This window comes from Prionailurus viverrinus, chromosome B2, assembly GCF_022837055.1.
Source record: "Prionailurus viverrinus isolate Anna chromosome B2, UM_Priviv_1.0, whole genome shotgun sequence".
In the NCBI taxonomy this organism is placed as follows: domain Eukaryota; kingdom Metazoa; phylum Chordata; class Mammalia; order Carnivora; family Felidae; genus Prionailurus; species Prionailurus viverrinus.
Window position 1 is genome coordinate 65500024 of NC_062565.1, and position 12199 is coordinate 65512222.

General features: G+C 31.8%; 1 protein-coding gene across 3 annotated transcripts in view; it reads left to right on the top strand.

Annotated features, from left to right (window-relative positions):
* Positions 1-12199, top strand: part of LOC125166161 (regulating synaptic membrane exocytosis protein 1) — a 286570-nt gene that overhangs the window by 182166 nt on the left and 92205 nt on the right. For all 3 annotated transcript variants that reach the window (XM_047859903.1, XM_047859907.1, XM_047859904.1), the window contains 2 exons: positions 474-586; positions 6372-6538. In XM_047859903.1, coding sequence (XP_047715859.1) covers positions 474-586; positions 6372-6538 — 280 coding nt within the window. The remainder of the gene's footprint in view (positions 1-473; positions 587-6371; positions 6539-12199) is intronic.

Sequence of the window (12199 nt, forward strand, 5' to 3'; positions counted from 1 at the left end):
TAAAATAGGTTTTAGGTGACTGCTGTTAGTTGAGGATGTTAAGTGGGTGTGTGCATGCATGTTAAGCATGTGCATATATGTGTGATGTCTTCAGTATGTATATTTATTTTCTCTATATATGTACATGCAACAACCAGTTGATTAAATTGAAAGCATATTTACACAATTAAATCTGATTTCATATAGTCATTTATGAATGGAATTGAAAATATTTCATATCAGGTGAAGAAGCAGCGGAGTCCTTATATTTTGTTACTAACATTTGTGTTCCCCATTTTGTGTGATTTGAGTCATGTTCATCTTTAAATTAACAGGTGATAGCATTGTATATTCTGCATTTTGTTTATTAGTCATGTGTTACTTCTAAATTTTCATTTAATCGAAGTCATATCAAAAGAATTGAAATCTTAAACCATTCAGTTCCTAAAAGTGCTTCGCCTGTGTTAATAGGCTTCCATTGTGTGTTTTTGCAGCAAGCTTAGTAGTGGAGGAGCGAACAAGACAGATGAAAATGAAAGTGCATCGATTTAAGCAGACAACAGGGTCTGGTTCTAGTCAAGAACTTGATCGCGAGCAATATTCCAAGGTAAAACAAGTAGTATCCAACCAAGAGTTTCCCTTTTAAAAATGTACAGTGTATATAGCAGGTAGGACTAGTAAGCACCAAGTTGTGTGAGAGAAGTTATCATTCAGGTGATGGTCTTGCACCATAACCTCTCTCCTCTTGATATTTTCACAAGATATATAACTCTGTTAAAATATTATTAACTTGGATTTAATGTTTTTTTCTAAAAAGGAAATGTAAATACTTGATATTATTAAAGTCTCTCAATGATCCGTTGTCAATAGTCAAATTCCTATACATAAGCAAGACATGAAGCCATTTTATTGCTTAAATTGCATTTAAAATATTAAGATGTAGATTCATAGTCTTAAATACTATTTTAGGTTGATGTTTACTATTGAGATTTATTAGTGAATGACATAAGTTGTGCAATGTGAGATTTCTTATTGATCTGTCTTCAGTAAGAAAAGTAAGTGATAGAAAATTCTTAGAAACTGAAATTTACCCAATTTCAAGTGGCATTAAAACATTTAATTTATATTTCAGCATTATTTTGTAAGGATACACTACGAGTTTATAAACTGCTAAATAGCACCTAATAATTTTAATTAAAATATGCGTAGAATTGTATACCTCATGAAGCAATTTTAAATATACTATCTGGTTTATTTAAAAATCCTTTTTTTTTGTTTAATACTACAAAAGTGGCACCAGCCATCACAGAACAACCTGTGTTATAATTTCATGTCAAGAAGCCCTTTTGGAAGTAATGACTTTTTAGAAATTCAAAATTTTAAAAAAAACCCAGCTACTAAATCAATATTGTTAATTTGAAATATGACTGTAGAAAAGCCTACTGATTTTTAAATGTTAGAGGTTGATCTCAGATATTCAGAGATTAATGCAAGAAAATAGAGGTGGTTACAAAATATGACTTGTCATATAGAGTCCTATGTATCAGAGGCAGTTTATCACTTTACATCTTAGGTTAGTTGCAGGAGGATTTCCAACTGAGATGTGACCCAGTGAGACTCAATATCCTAGGAATCTGAAACAACACTTTAAACAGTAAAAATCATTCAAAACAACACAAAACAAAACAGCAAGCAGAATATCTTGATGTTCCATAGAGTTGCTGATTCTAGCTCCACAAGTCTTCCCTGCGGTTCATTCTTAATTATTATCACTTAGTTTATATGTTTGTCTTCTTTATGAATATCATCATCATCTTTGTTTTCTTTTACTACAAACGCAGTAGAGATTAGAAGACAGGATGATGTACGTCTTCTGCCTCCACATTGGATGCAGTTATTTAGAAAAGTTCTTTAAACTGGAAATGCTTCATTGTAGCTGGACATGCCTCATTGGTTTCTTAGCATCATGTCAAAGGATAAGGTCAAATAGAACATTGAGTTGGAGTTAGGGCCAGTAGAGGAAGCAAGAAAGAGGTAAACAATCAGGGTAATACTGAAAACCTTTCTGGTCATTCTGAAGTAGGACTCTAATCATTAATCAGTTGATCAAAAAAAATCTAAAAACGAAGTGCCCTAGAAGTCTAAACAACCACTAATACTTAATACTCATGATGAATCACAAGTAGGTTTATCTTGGTTTGGAGATTCCAAGTTCTCTGATTTCATAGAAATTTAGAATCAGATGAAATTGATCTTCTATTCCAGCTCTCTTATTTACCCAGCTTATGAAAACTGAGGTCTCACCAAGAATTAGTAAAGCCTTTCTGTGGAGTGATAAGCCCTAGAACTCCTGGTCTTAAACTTAGGTACTACTGTTCTGCGTCTTGTATCATTGAAATGTACATGTCATCCCAGTTGGATTCATAAGTTCTTCCAGGGCTTTTAATTTGAATACAATTAAACTATCACATTCTGTCTTTGCCCCCTCCTTCACACAATCATTCTTTTTCTTTTTCTCTCTCATCCCATTTGAATATTTTTAAAAAAAACATTACTTTCAAATATATTACTGTTTATCCTATGGCATAAATTGATACTACTGTGTTACATAAATAAAATTATTACAAATTGTATCAATAAATGTGAGATCATGGATATGGTATCTTTAAGAACTTATAAGCATATAGGATAAGAAAAATAAATAGGATAACAAATAATTAGCTTATTTTTTATTTTATATGTCAAGCAGAAGTTACATACTCCACAATTCTAGTATTCATATTATGGCCTAATGCTTACAATAAATTTTTTAAGTAGTTCCCATTTCATTAGGAAATCATGTAAGTAGTTTTCCATTTTAAGTAGTTTCATTTCCATTAACTCACAACTCTTTTACGTGCTTAAGAAAGTCTTTCTCATTTTTTATTCTTTTACCCCAACCATTTTATAATTAACTTTACAAAAATCTATTTTATTCATATAATTGAGAACAAGCATTGTCATAAATTTAATATACATTAAATTTTGAACTTTATTCCTTTATTGACTCTGTTTTAGTGTTTTAATCCATTTGACATTTTGGATGAATAGCTTTGTTGAAATTCTGCCAAATTAGAAATTAGTTAACCATTCTCAGAATATTTAGAACCAAACACCAATAGGACTAGATTTTCTTCAGGGCAAATTTACTAGACAAATGTACTATAATTCCTAAAACATTTCAAACCTGGAACCTCCTTTAAAATATGGAACATCCCTAACTGTCCTGAGTAGGGAATTAGCACTAACTTTTCTTTTGAAAAAATACAAGACTGCTTTACGATCCCTGAAATGTGATACCATGATGTTTTTTCAATGATGGTATACAGTGTTACATTCCCTAGTGATGGGGTGAAATTCATAATTGGAGGGTAAGTTCTCATTTAAGCACTCACATTTTAAAAAGTGTTTATGTTTCTATAGTCCAGGAACAGCAACCAAGACTAATGGGATGAGTTTTGTAGGTAGCTGTTAAGTGTTTATTATTACTTATTTTTAAAAATAGCTGCCCTATAATTAGAGCCTCCCTTCACATCAATGACTTATTTCCCTGCTGTATGATTAGTATAAATTCTTCCTAGGGATATTATATTTCTAAAAATATAATAGAATGTTATAATATAATAATATAATAGCTATCATATTAAAATATTAAATAATATAATAGTTAATGTGTTTCCATTAAAATATTTAATTGATAAATAGGAAATTTAACAAATTATGCTTGATTAAAAGTCAGTCATTATTTAAATTTCTAACAGATTTTGAAAATAAGTAAATAGTAAAAGGCGAATATAAAAGTCTTTCATTTCCTTCAAATAACTAAATGCAAAGAAAACTGATCTTGTGTGAGAATGATGGATTTTTCTTTCGCCCAACATAGAAAAATTTAATATGATCTAGTTTTTTAAGATGCCTTGTTTTATTACTTTGCTGAAATAGCAGAAGTCTACATACAAAAATGCTGAAGAAGAGATGGCTTACAGAAAAGCAAGATTTCTTTAGGAGAAATAGTTCCATGTACACGCACATACCCTGATGCTATAGTCTATACTGTATGTTATGGGCATTTGCCAAATAAGGGGAACATTTGTTCTGGGTGTCAACACAATGCCAGAAAAATCTCCTATAGCTGGGTACATTTTTATTGTATTAGAACCCAATTCTTTCATATTCTTTCATGGACAAGCTATCATTTCAATATGTTTGGAAACATTGTAATAATTACATGATCTATGTACTTAGCAAAATCATTTCCAAGACAAGTAATATAGGAGTTGTGTTTGTATCCTACTAACTATTAAATTTAGATCCTGCTGTCAGCATATTTTAGTTTTTACCACATCTACTCTGTAAATAAAAAATAGTTCTGATTGAAATGAATCATGTCAGGATCATGTTAATCAGATGTAACAGAATTTGATGATGAAATGTTACCACATAAATTTAAAATGCACCTTACCTTAAATCATATGAATGTTAGAGCATACATCAAGTTGTATAAATAGCTCAATTCTGGACATATATGAATTTTCTTTTGGATTATAATTTGATATATGGCTTTCAAAAACAAGTCATGCAATTATGGAAAATTTCTTTGGAAAGATAATTTCATTGATATTCTATAATTTGGAATTGTTTTCATGCTTGATGTGAAGTTCCTTGCTGAGTACATACACATGAGAAGTAAAGATTAAAACTAACATGTAAATACCTCAGACCTGAACTATTCTTATCTGAGGGATTTCTAAATAAACATGATTATCTTTTCTAGCATTTTTAAAAATGTACTGTTGTTTTATACTTCTTTTTGTATATACAGATCCAGGTTTTTAGCATCATTTTATTTAGTCTACTTTAGCAAGACAATTATTTATACAAATTTTTATAAATAGATGGATTACTTTAAGTTCATTAAAAGTTATCTGATAGGGAACATCAGAGAACGGATGAGCTTTTCTACAACTTTAATAAACATTTGATATTTTCACACTTTAATGTATAAACATAGAATTAAGTTACTTGATAAGAAACTTAAATACCCAATGTTTAGTCATGTGTTCCTTTTAGTTATGTGTTCTTTTGTTAATAAGTTATATTATCTTGGGGCACCTGGGTGGCTCAGTCGGTTGAGCTTCCGACTTCGGCCCAGGTCATGATCTCACCGTCTGTGAGTACGAGCCCCGCATCGGGCTCTGTGCTGACAGCTCAGAGCCTGGAGCCTGCTTCGGATTCTGTGTCTCCCTCTGTCTCTAACCCTCCCCCACTCATGCTCTGTCTCTTCCTGTCTCAAAAATAAAATAAAACATTAAAAAAAATTTTTTTTAAATAAGTTATATTATCTTAACTTCCAGTAATAAGAGAATCACTTAATATATTAGGTATTTCAAAATTATATATAATTAAGGTTTAAGTGGTTATATTATAGCCTATTTATTATAATAAAAACACACATATAAAATACTAATATATGAAGCTATTTGCTATTTGTTCCACTGCAAAAAGAATCAAGTAGAAAGAAGAAGAGCTTATTAGCTGCTCTGACAACTTTGCCTGTTTTACTCTTTTACCTAATGAATTCTAAAATCTTCAGTAATGAATACCAAAGACAAATTTAAAAATACAAGATATAGTGTAAATTCTAATTTTAATAGAAATCCTTTTTTTTTTTTTTTTTTTTTTTTTTTTTACTTTTGACACTGAGCTGATAGTTTAAATCTGAAAATCTCTACTTAATTATAATAGAAGGTTGAAGTCCAGTCTTTACCTCCATGGCTCTAATCCTCCTTGGCACAGCCCCTCAGCTTTTGACACAGCCCTTCTTTGTGAAGACATACATTTTTTTCAAGAAATTTGAAACAATGTGATGTCTTGAAATAGGGAAAATATGTAGGTAAATTGAATCATTTTAGAAAGAATCAAAAATACAGACAGATAGAAGCAGCCTATACTTTGCTAGAGTAGTGGTGAATAAAATGGGTAATTATGAAAACTAAAGCAAAATAGAGAAACCGATACACTAGAAAAAGTACCTAATACAATTTTGAGGTTTCAAGTATTTGCCAATAATTTATTCAGTGAATTTTCCACCCAAATATTTAAAGTTTTTGTTTGATTTATAATTCAGCCTTCATAAACCTCTTTTTTTTTTCTTTTACCGCTCAGAGGATGTAGGATTTTTATAATGAAAATCATATATTACATTGTGTTTGGATTATTTTAAATTCCACACCTACTTTTATGAAGGTACACTTTTACTTGGTGTAGGCAAAGTAGTCATTAACCTCACCGTGTATGTCTCTTTTCCCACAACCTGATGATGGAGCTCACACTTTCTTGTTTTTAATCTTTAGTATAACATACATAAAGATCAGTACAGAAGCTGTGATAACGTCTCTGCCAAATCATCAGATAGTGATGTCAGTGATGTGTCCGCCATTTCCCGAACCAGCAGTGCCTCACGCCTCAGCAGCACAAGCTTTATGTCAGAGCAATCTGAGCACCCCAGGGGTAGGATCAGGTGAGTTGGCAATACTTTTTATATAAACTGGGTCTGTATCGGGATAAAAATGCAACTAGCTTTCTTAATGTTCCTCCTAAAAAAACAGCTTAGGTCAAGTAGCAGAAACATTTCACTAACATTGTTGGGACTGGAGTGGGTGGAGCATTTATTTGTTGTTGTATAATGTCGCCTTTAGACTGTTTGGTACTGTCTACCTTATAGCCAGAGTCATAATTTTAAAGATTGTTGGAGTCACATTTACAGGACTTTCTTCTTTTTTTAAGTTTATTTATTTATTTTGAGGGAGAGAAAGAGAGGGAGAGAGAGCATGAGCAGGGGAGGGTCAAAGTGACAAGGAGAGAGAGAATCTTAGGCAGGCTCCACTCTGAGCGTGAGGCTCGAATTCATGAACCATTGAGATTATGACCTCAGCCAAAATCAAGAGTCAGCTGCTTAACCAAAAGAAGCCACTCAAGCGCCCCTACAGGAGTTTTTTCTAATACGATTAAATCCACAGAGCATTCTTTAGTCCAGTGTCAAAAAATCTTTCCTATAAAGAGCCAGCTAGTAAATATTTTGGCTATGTACAACAGTCTCTGTTGTATTTACTTTATGATGTCATTGTAGTGTGAAAGCTATGCAAACAATTGAGCATAGCTGTATTCTAATAAAATTTTATTTATAAAAACAGGAAATGGGCTACATTTTGCCTGTGGGCTTTATAGTTCGCTGATCTCTTTAGTCCCATTGTAGTTGGTCTGCTTTCAGAGTAGGATTGAACAGATGTGATACAAAGTATACATACCTAGTTTACATTACATGAGTTGTAACAAATTTTCATGAAGTTTGTTTAAATCTCCAATTGTGCTTTTGTCTTCTTACAATGAAAATACCCTGCTGTGAAAGAGAAAAGACTGCAGGAATCCAAGTGCCATCTTATGTAAAGCAGACTCAATATGGGCAAGGCATATTTTATTTTTGTTCTTAACTAGTTTCCAGAAATAGAAGTTTCATTGAAGGAATTTGGGGCTTGATGAATGGCCCAAGAGACATAAATGCTCAGAATAGGAGAAATTACCTTTCTAATACTCTGAAAATCTGTTATTGGACATTTTGATGATTTACAATATGTTGAAGCATTCCTTCTTCCTGGATTTCCCTGTACCTCCATCATCTGCTAAAGCAAATTGAGAGTAATTGTCTTACTGTTAATTAACAGTGTAATATTCTGATCATCTACATGAGCAATTTCAACTTTGATGAAGATGTTAATAGAATATGCTTTATCTCTATTTATGACATTCTTAGCATCTGGTCCTAATGGAATATGATGTTCCCTAAAACTTAAAATAGAATTAGAAGAGCTAAAAGACATAGCCCCATTGAGCTGCTTAGGATCAAGGGGTAAAAATTATTCTAATGGATTCCTTTAATTGAAATATTAAGATATTATGTTTCAAAACCTATTCAGTTTAGCAAAATTATTGATAAATAGGACTTCAACAAGGACTTTTTCACATTTAATCACTAAAAACAACTTACTGAATAATTATAAACTAAATCTTAAAGTAATTTCTATTTATATTCACAATAGAGGCAAGTACCTTGAGTCCTACACTATAAAATATTACTGGTTAATAGAATTCATATTACTAGTCAATTACAGGAATAATTTGTGGGCCCATTTTTATTTCTTGAAATTTCAAGAGAATAGTATTCTTCAAAACTTGGTCTTTAGGAAAAAGTTGGCTGTGTGATTTTTGAGGAAGAAAGCAAAGAACAGAAACTAGGTAGTGCAACAAAGGACTGTGATTTCATACAAAGGGGTTCAGAAGAAACTCCGTGGTAGGATATTGGAACCAGTGTTACTTTGTGGGAAAATGCCAGTTTAAGAAATCAACACTAATTATAACTGTGTCAAGATAGGAAACAAAAGATAGAGGATTCTTTGTCTCCTTGATTCACATGACTTTTCTTACTTATTGAAGGTGGTGTGAATAGGCATGGACCTAAGAAGGGTACAAATAATTTCTTCTTATTAAAAGTGCTAAATATAAGTGCTAAATGTAAATAAAAGTGCTAAATATAAGTGCTAAATCAGTTTTTTCTAGGCATTTCTGTTTTCAGCTCCCTTTCCCTTCTCTGCAACTTAGAACACATATGAGCTGAGAGGGTTGTTGTTTATTTTTATATATAAGTGGATTATGTAAATTTAGTCCCTAAAGCTAATGACTAAACAAATTTCCCCTTAAGCTAACATGAAGAATTACTTTTCTTGTAGTCCCATACTTTAGGCCAGTGATTGATTCTCTGTATGTGGTATACATTTGATTTCTTAGAATACTTAGGAGGAAGAGAGAGGAAAACTGAGATATGGGTAGCTCTTTATTCTGACTTCAGTCTAGTTATCTTTTCATATACATTCTTCTCCCCACGTATCCTCATAGGCACACAAGCACACCTGTACACACACACACACACACACACAGTTATTTTGCATCCATCATCAACCATGTAGTAGAATGCTGAGAGGAGGTTTTGGAATGAAAAAAAAAAAAACAGAATGATTTCAATATAGAAATGCTGTGTCTCTCTTATTAGAACAATGTCTGCAGGCTCATCAGCCTTTAAATATTCCCTATTGTTGTATTTAACACAACGATTGTTCTCATTATAGTACTGCTTCTCATTTCTTTTTTTTTTTTTAACTAACATCTGCATAGGTTTTAAAATTCTATTTATTCAGGTTCATGGATAAAAGATGAACAAGTTTGATCAATTACGATGATAGAATGCATTTATATGTCATAATAAGTAGCAGCAAACTTTTGAATTCCTATCATGAAAGAAGACACCATTATTTCCAACACTAACTTAAAGTATAGTGCCTAGGCTACATACTCAAGGGGATTATAATCCATTTAAGAGTTTAAATCTATGTTTTCAATTTTTAGAAAAATACATATTTATTTATTTTGAGACAGAAAGAGAGAGAGCCTGCATGAGCAGGGCAGGGGCAGAGAGAGAGAGAATCCCAAGCAGGCTCTGCACTGTCAGTGCAGAGCCAGACACAGGACTTGATCTCACGAACCATGAGATCATGACCTGAGCCTAAATCAAGTGTCAGATGCTTAACTGACCCAACCACCCAGATGCCCTAAATCTATTTTTATGGGCTCATTCTATATCTAGATAGATAGATAGATAGATAGATAGATAGATAGATAGATAGATATCATATACATGGAATATATATATATAAGAAAACTTGAAAATATATGGAATATATATATTCAAATTTTCTTATGACACAAGACATGTTTTATTATATGATGTTTTGGATGAGTTTTATTCTGAAAGTCAACACAAGGATTGAGAGGACATTATAGCATTTCCAAAGACAGTATTCAGTACCCTAAAAGCCAATCAAATACCTAGTATTCTCATAAAGGATTATAGAAAGAAACTATATGACATGATCTTATCCACATTATATAAAAGCATAGTATGTAGGTACTTAAAATACCATGTAGAGTTTTGATTTCCTCTAACCAAGTATATTATAAACCAAGAAAATGTTGAAATAAGCACATGTGAAATAAGAAATGGGCTGCACAACCTTCTGTGCAATTTATAGTTTTCCAGATGTTCCTTACTACAATTTCCTATTTATGATTCACAGTACATGTTACTGTTTTTAAGGTCCTGGGAAGTTTTCTCTTGAAACAATTTGTTTGTCTTTGTTTATTCCAAAATGTACCAAACTTATTCCACAATGTTCTTTTTCATAGGATATCAATTAGTATATTGAAAAGTTCTTGAGAGCGATTTGAGAAAATCTTTTTTAGTTAATTAGCATCTTTTTCTGCCTTAAAGATAAAAGACTATACAGTTGTTTCAAAGCCTGTTTGAGGACAAATAGAATTAAGCACTTATAGGATGTCTATAGGTTGAAAAATATAAATATGTTTGGATGAACAATTTCTAAAATATCATTTTCAAAGAGTAGTAGAGATTCATGGGCCATCACTTGAATGTTTTGTGTTTGAGATGATTATGTACCAAATATCTTATCTACTCAAGTATGCTGCTAGCTAAACCACATGGTTCTGTGTGACTTGAGAAGGAGTATCCCTTCCTCCAGATGCATTCTGAATAGTTCATTCAAAATAGTCCAAAATATGTTTCATGTTTTCAAAGCTTACATATGCAGGGGGGCTATAGTAGGAAAAAAAAGTAAACTATGATGTTTGCATTTAAGGTAAATAACCTTGTGTAGATATAATGAATGAGAGTTGTTTTTTTTTAATTTTCAAGGATTAAAACAATTTAAGCTTAAATAATTGTGTGGTTCTTACAATAGAAAATCAACACTTGGGGCACCTGGGTGTCTGTCAGGCGTCAAACTCTGCTTAGGTTGTGATCTCACGGGTCATGAGTTCAAGCCCTGTGTTAGGCTCTGTGCTGACAGCTCAGAGACTGGAACCTGCTTCAGATTCTGTGTCTCCTTCTCTCTCTGCCCTTCCCCTACTCATGCTCTGTCTCTCTCAAAAATAAACATTAAAAAAAATGTTTTAAAAATCAACACTTAATACTTCAAAATAGTAAGTATCGATAAAGATTGAGGTTTCTAGGTTTTCAGATATTTCTTGATATGCCTTACAATTTTAATTTAGTATTTTCTTAAGTGTTCCTCAAAGAATGTTTTTCCATCCAACCACAAAATATGTACAGTATATTAGTAGAAGTGGCACAATTGACAATAAAAACTGTGCATATACTAGAAGCCAGAAAGAATATATTGAGCTTCTGAGTTCTCTGTTCACTTTTAAATTTAAGAAGATTTTCATCTCAGAAAGGAGATGAATTTTCTTGGTTTATCTCTGAACTTGTTTTTCATCTTTATCACATATCATTTTTTTCCAGGAAGACATATTTCAGATGTTTCATACAAAACCATGCAGCAAATGCAGGCATAATCCTATAGTTGTTCTCAGGTGTTACAGAATTGTACAGGCTTTGTCAAAACTATTTTCCAACAGCATTCACATTTGTAATGTATGTTCTCCTAGATCTACAAAGTTGGCTTTCTAGAGCAAGCTAGATTTTAATAAACAAACTTGAAGTGAAAATTTGATGTCACTAGTATTTGACCTTTTTGGTATCTCTTTTGGGAAGAATACTTTCAAAAGCAATTACCTTTGTTTTCTACATTCATAGGTTGAAAGACGTGAAAGTTTTTTTTCTTTTTAAGGTGGTAGGAGACTTTATTCATGCATTCATTCATTTCTTCAAAGCTACTTATATGAGTACTAGCATGAATTTTTTTTAAGAAACATTATCTTTTATATACAAATAATAATCTTGCAGCCATAAACTTACTAAAATTTGGCATTTTGTATAGGCATAATGATTAGTAAACATATACTGAAAGAAATAGGTTTATATTTGGGGGGGAGTTTTAAGACATAGGTTAAATTATTTGAAATTTTTAATTGTGATAGAAAATAAATGACTTAGGTTAATATCTTCTGGAAAATCAATTGATACTACAGTTATGTTGGGAAAATGTTACAGAAAATTTAAAATGTACCTTGTTTCATAATAGTTCTTTAATTCCACAAGGGAATACAGGATAACATTAAATTTTTTTTTTTCAACGTTTATTTATTTTTGGGA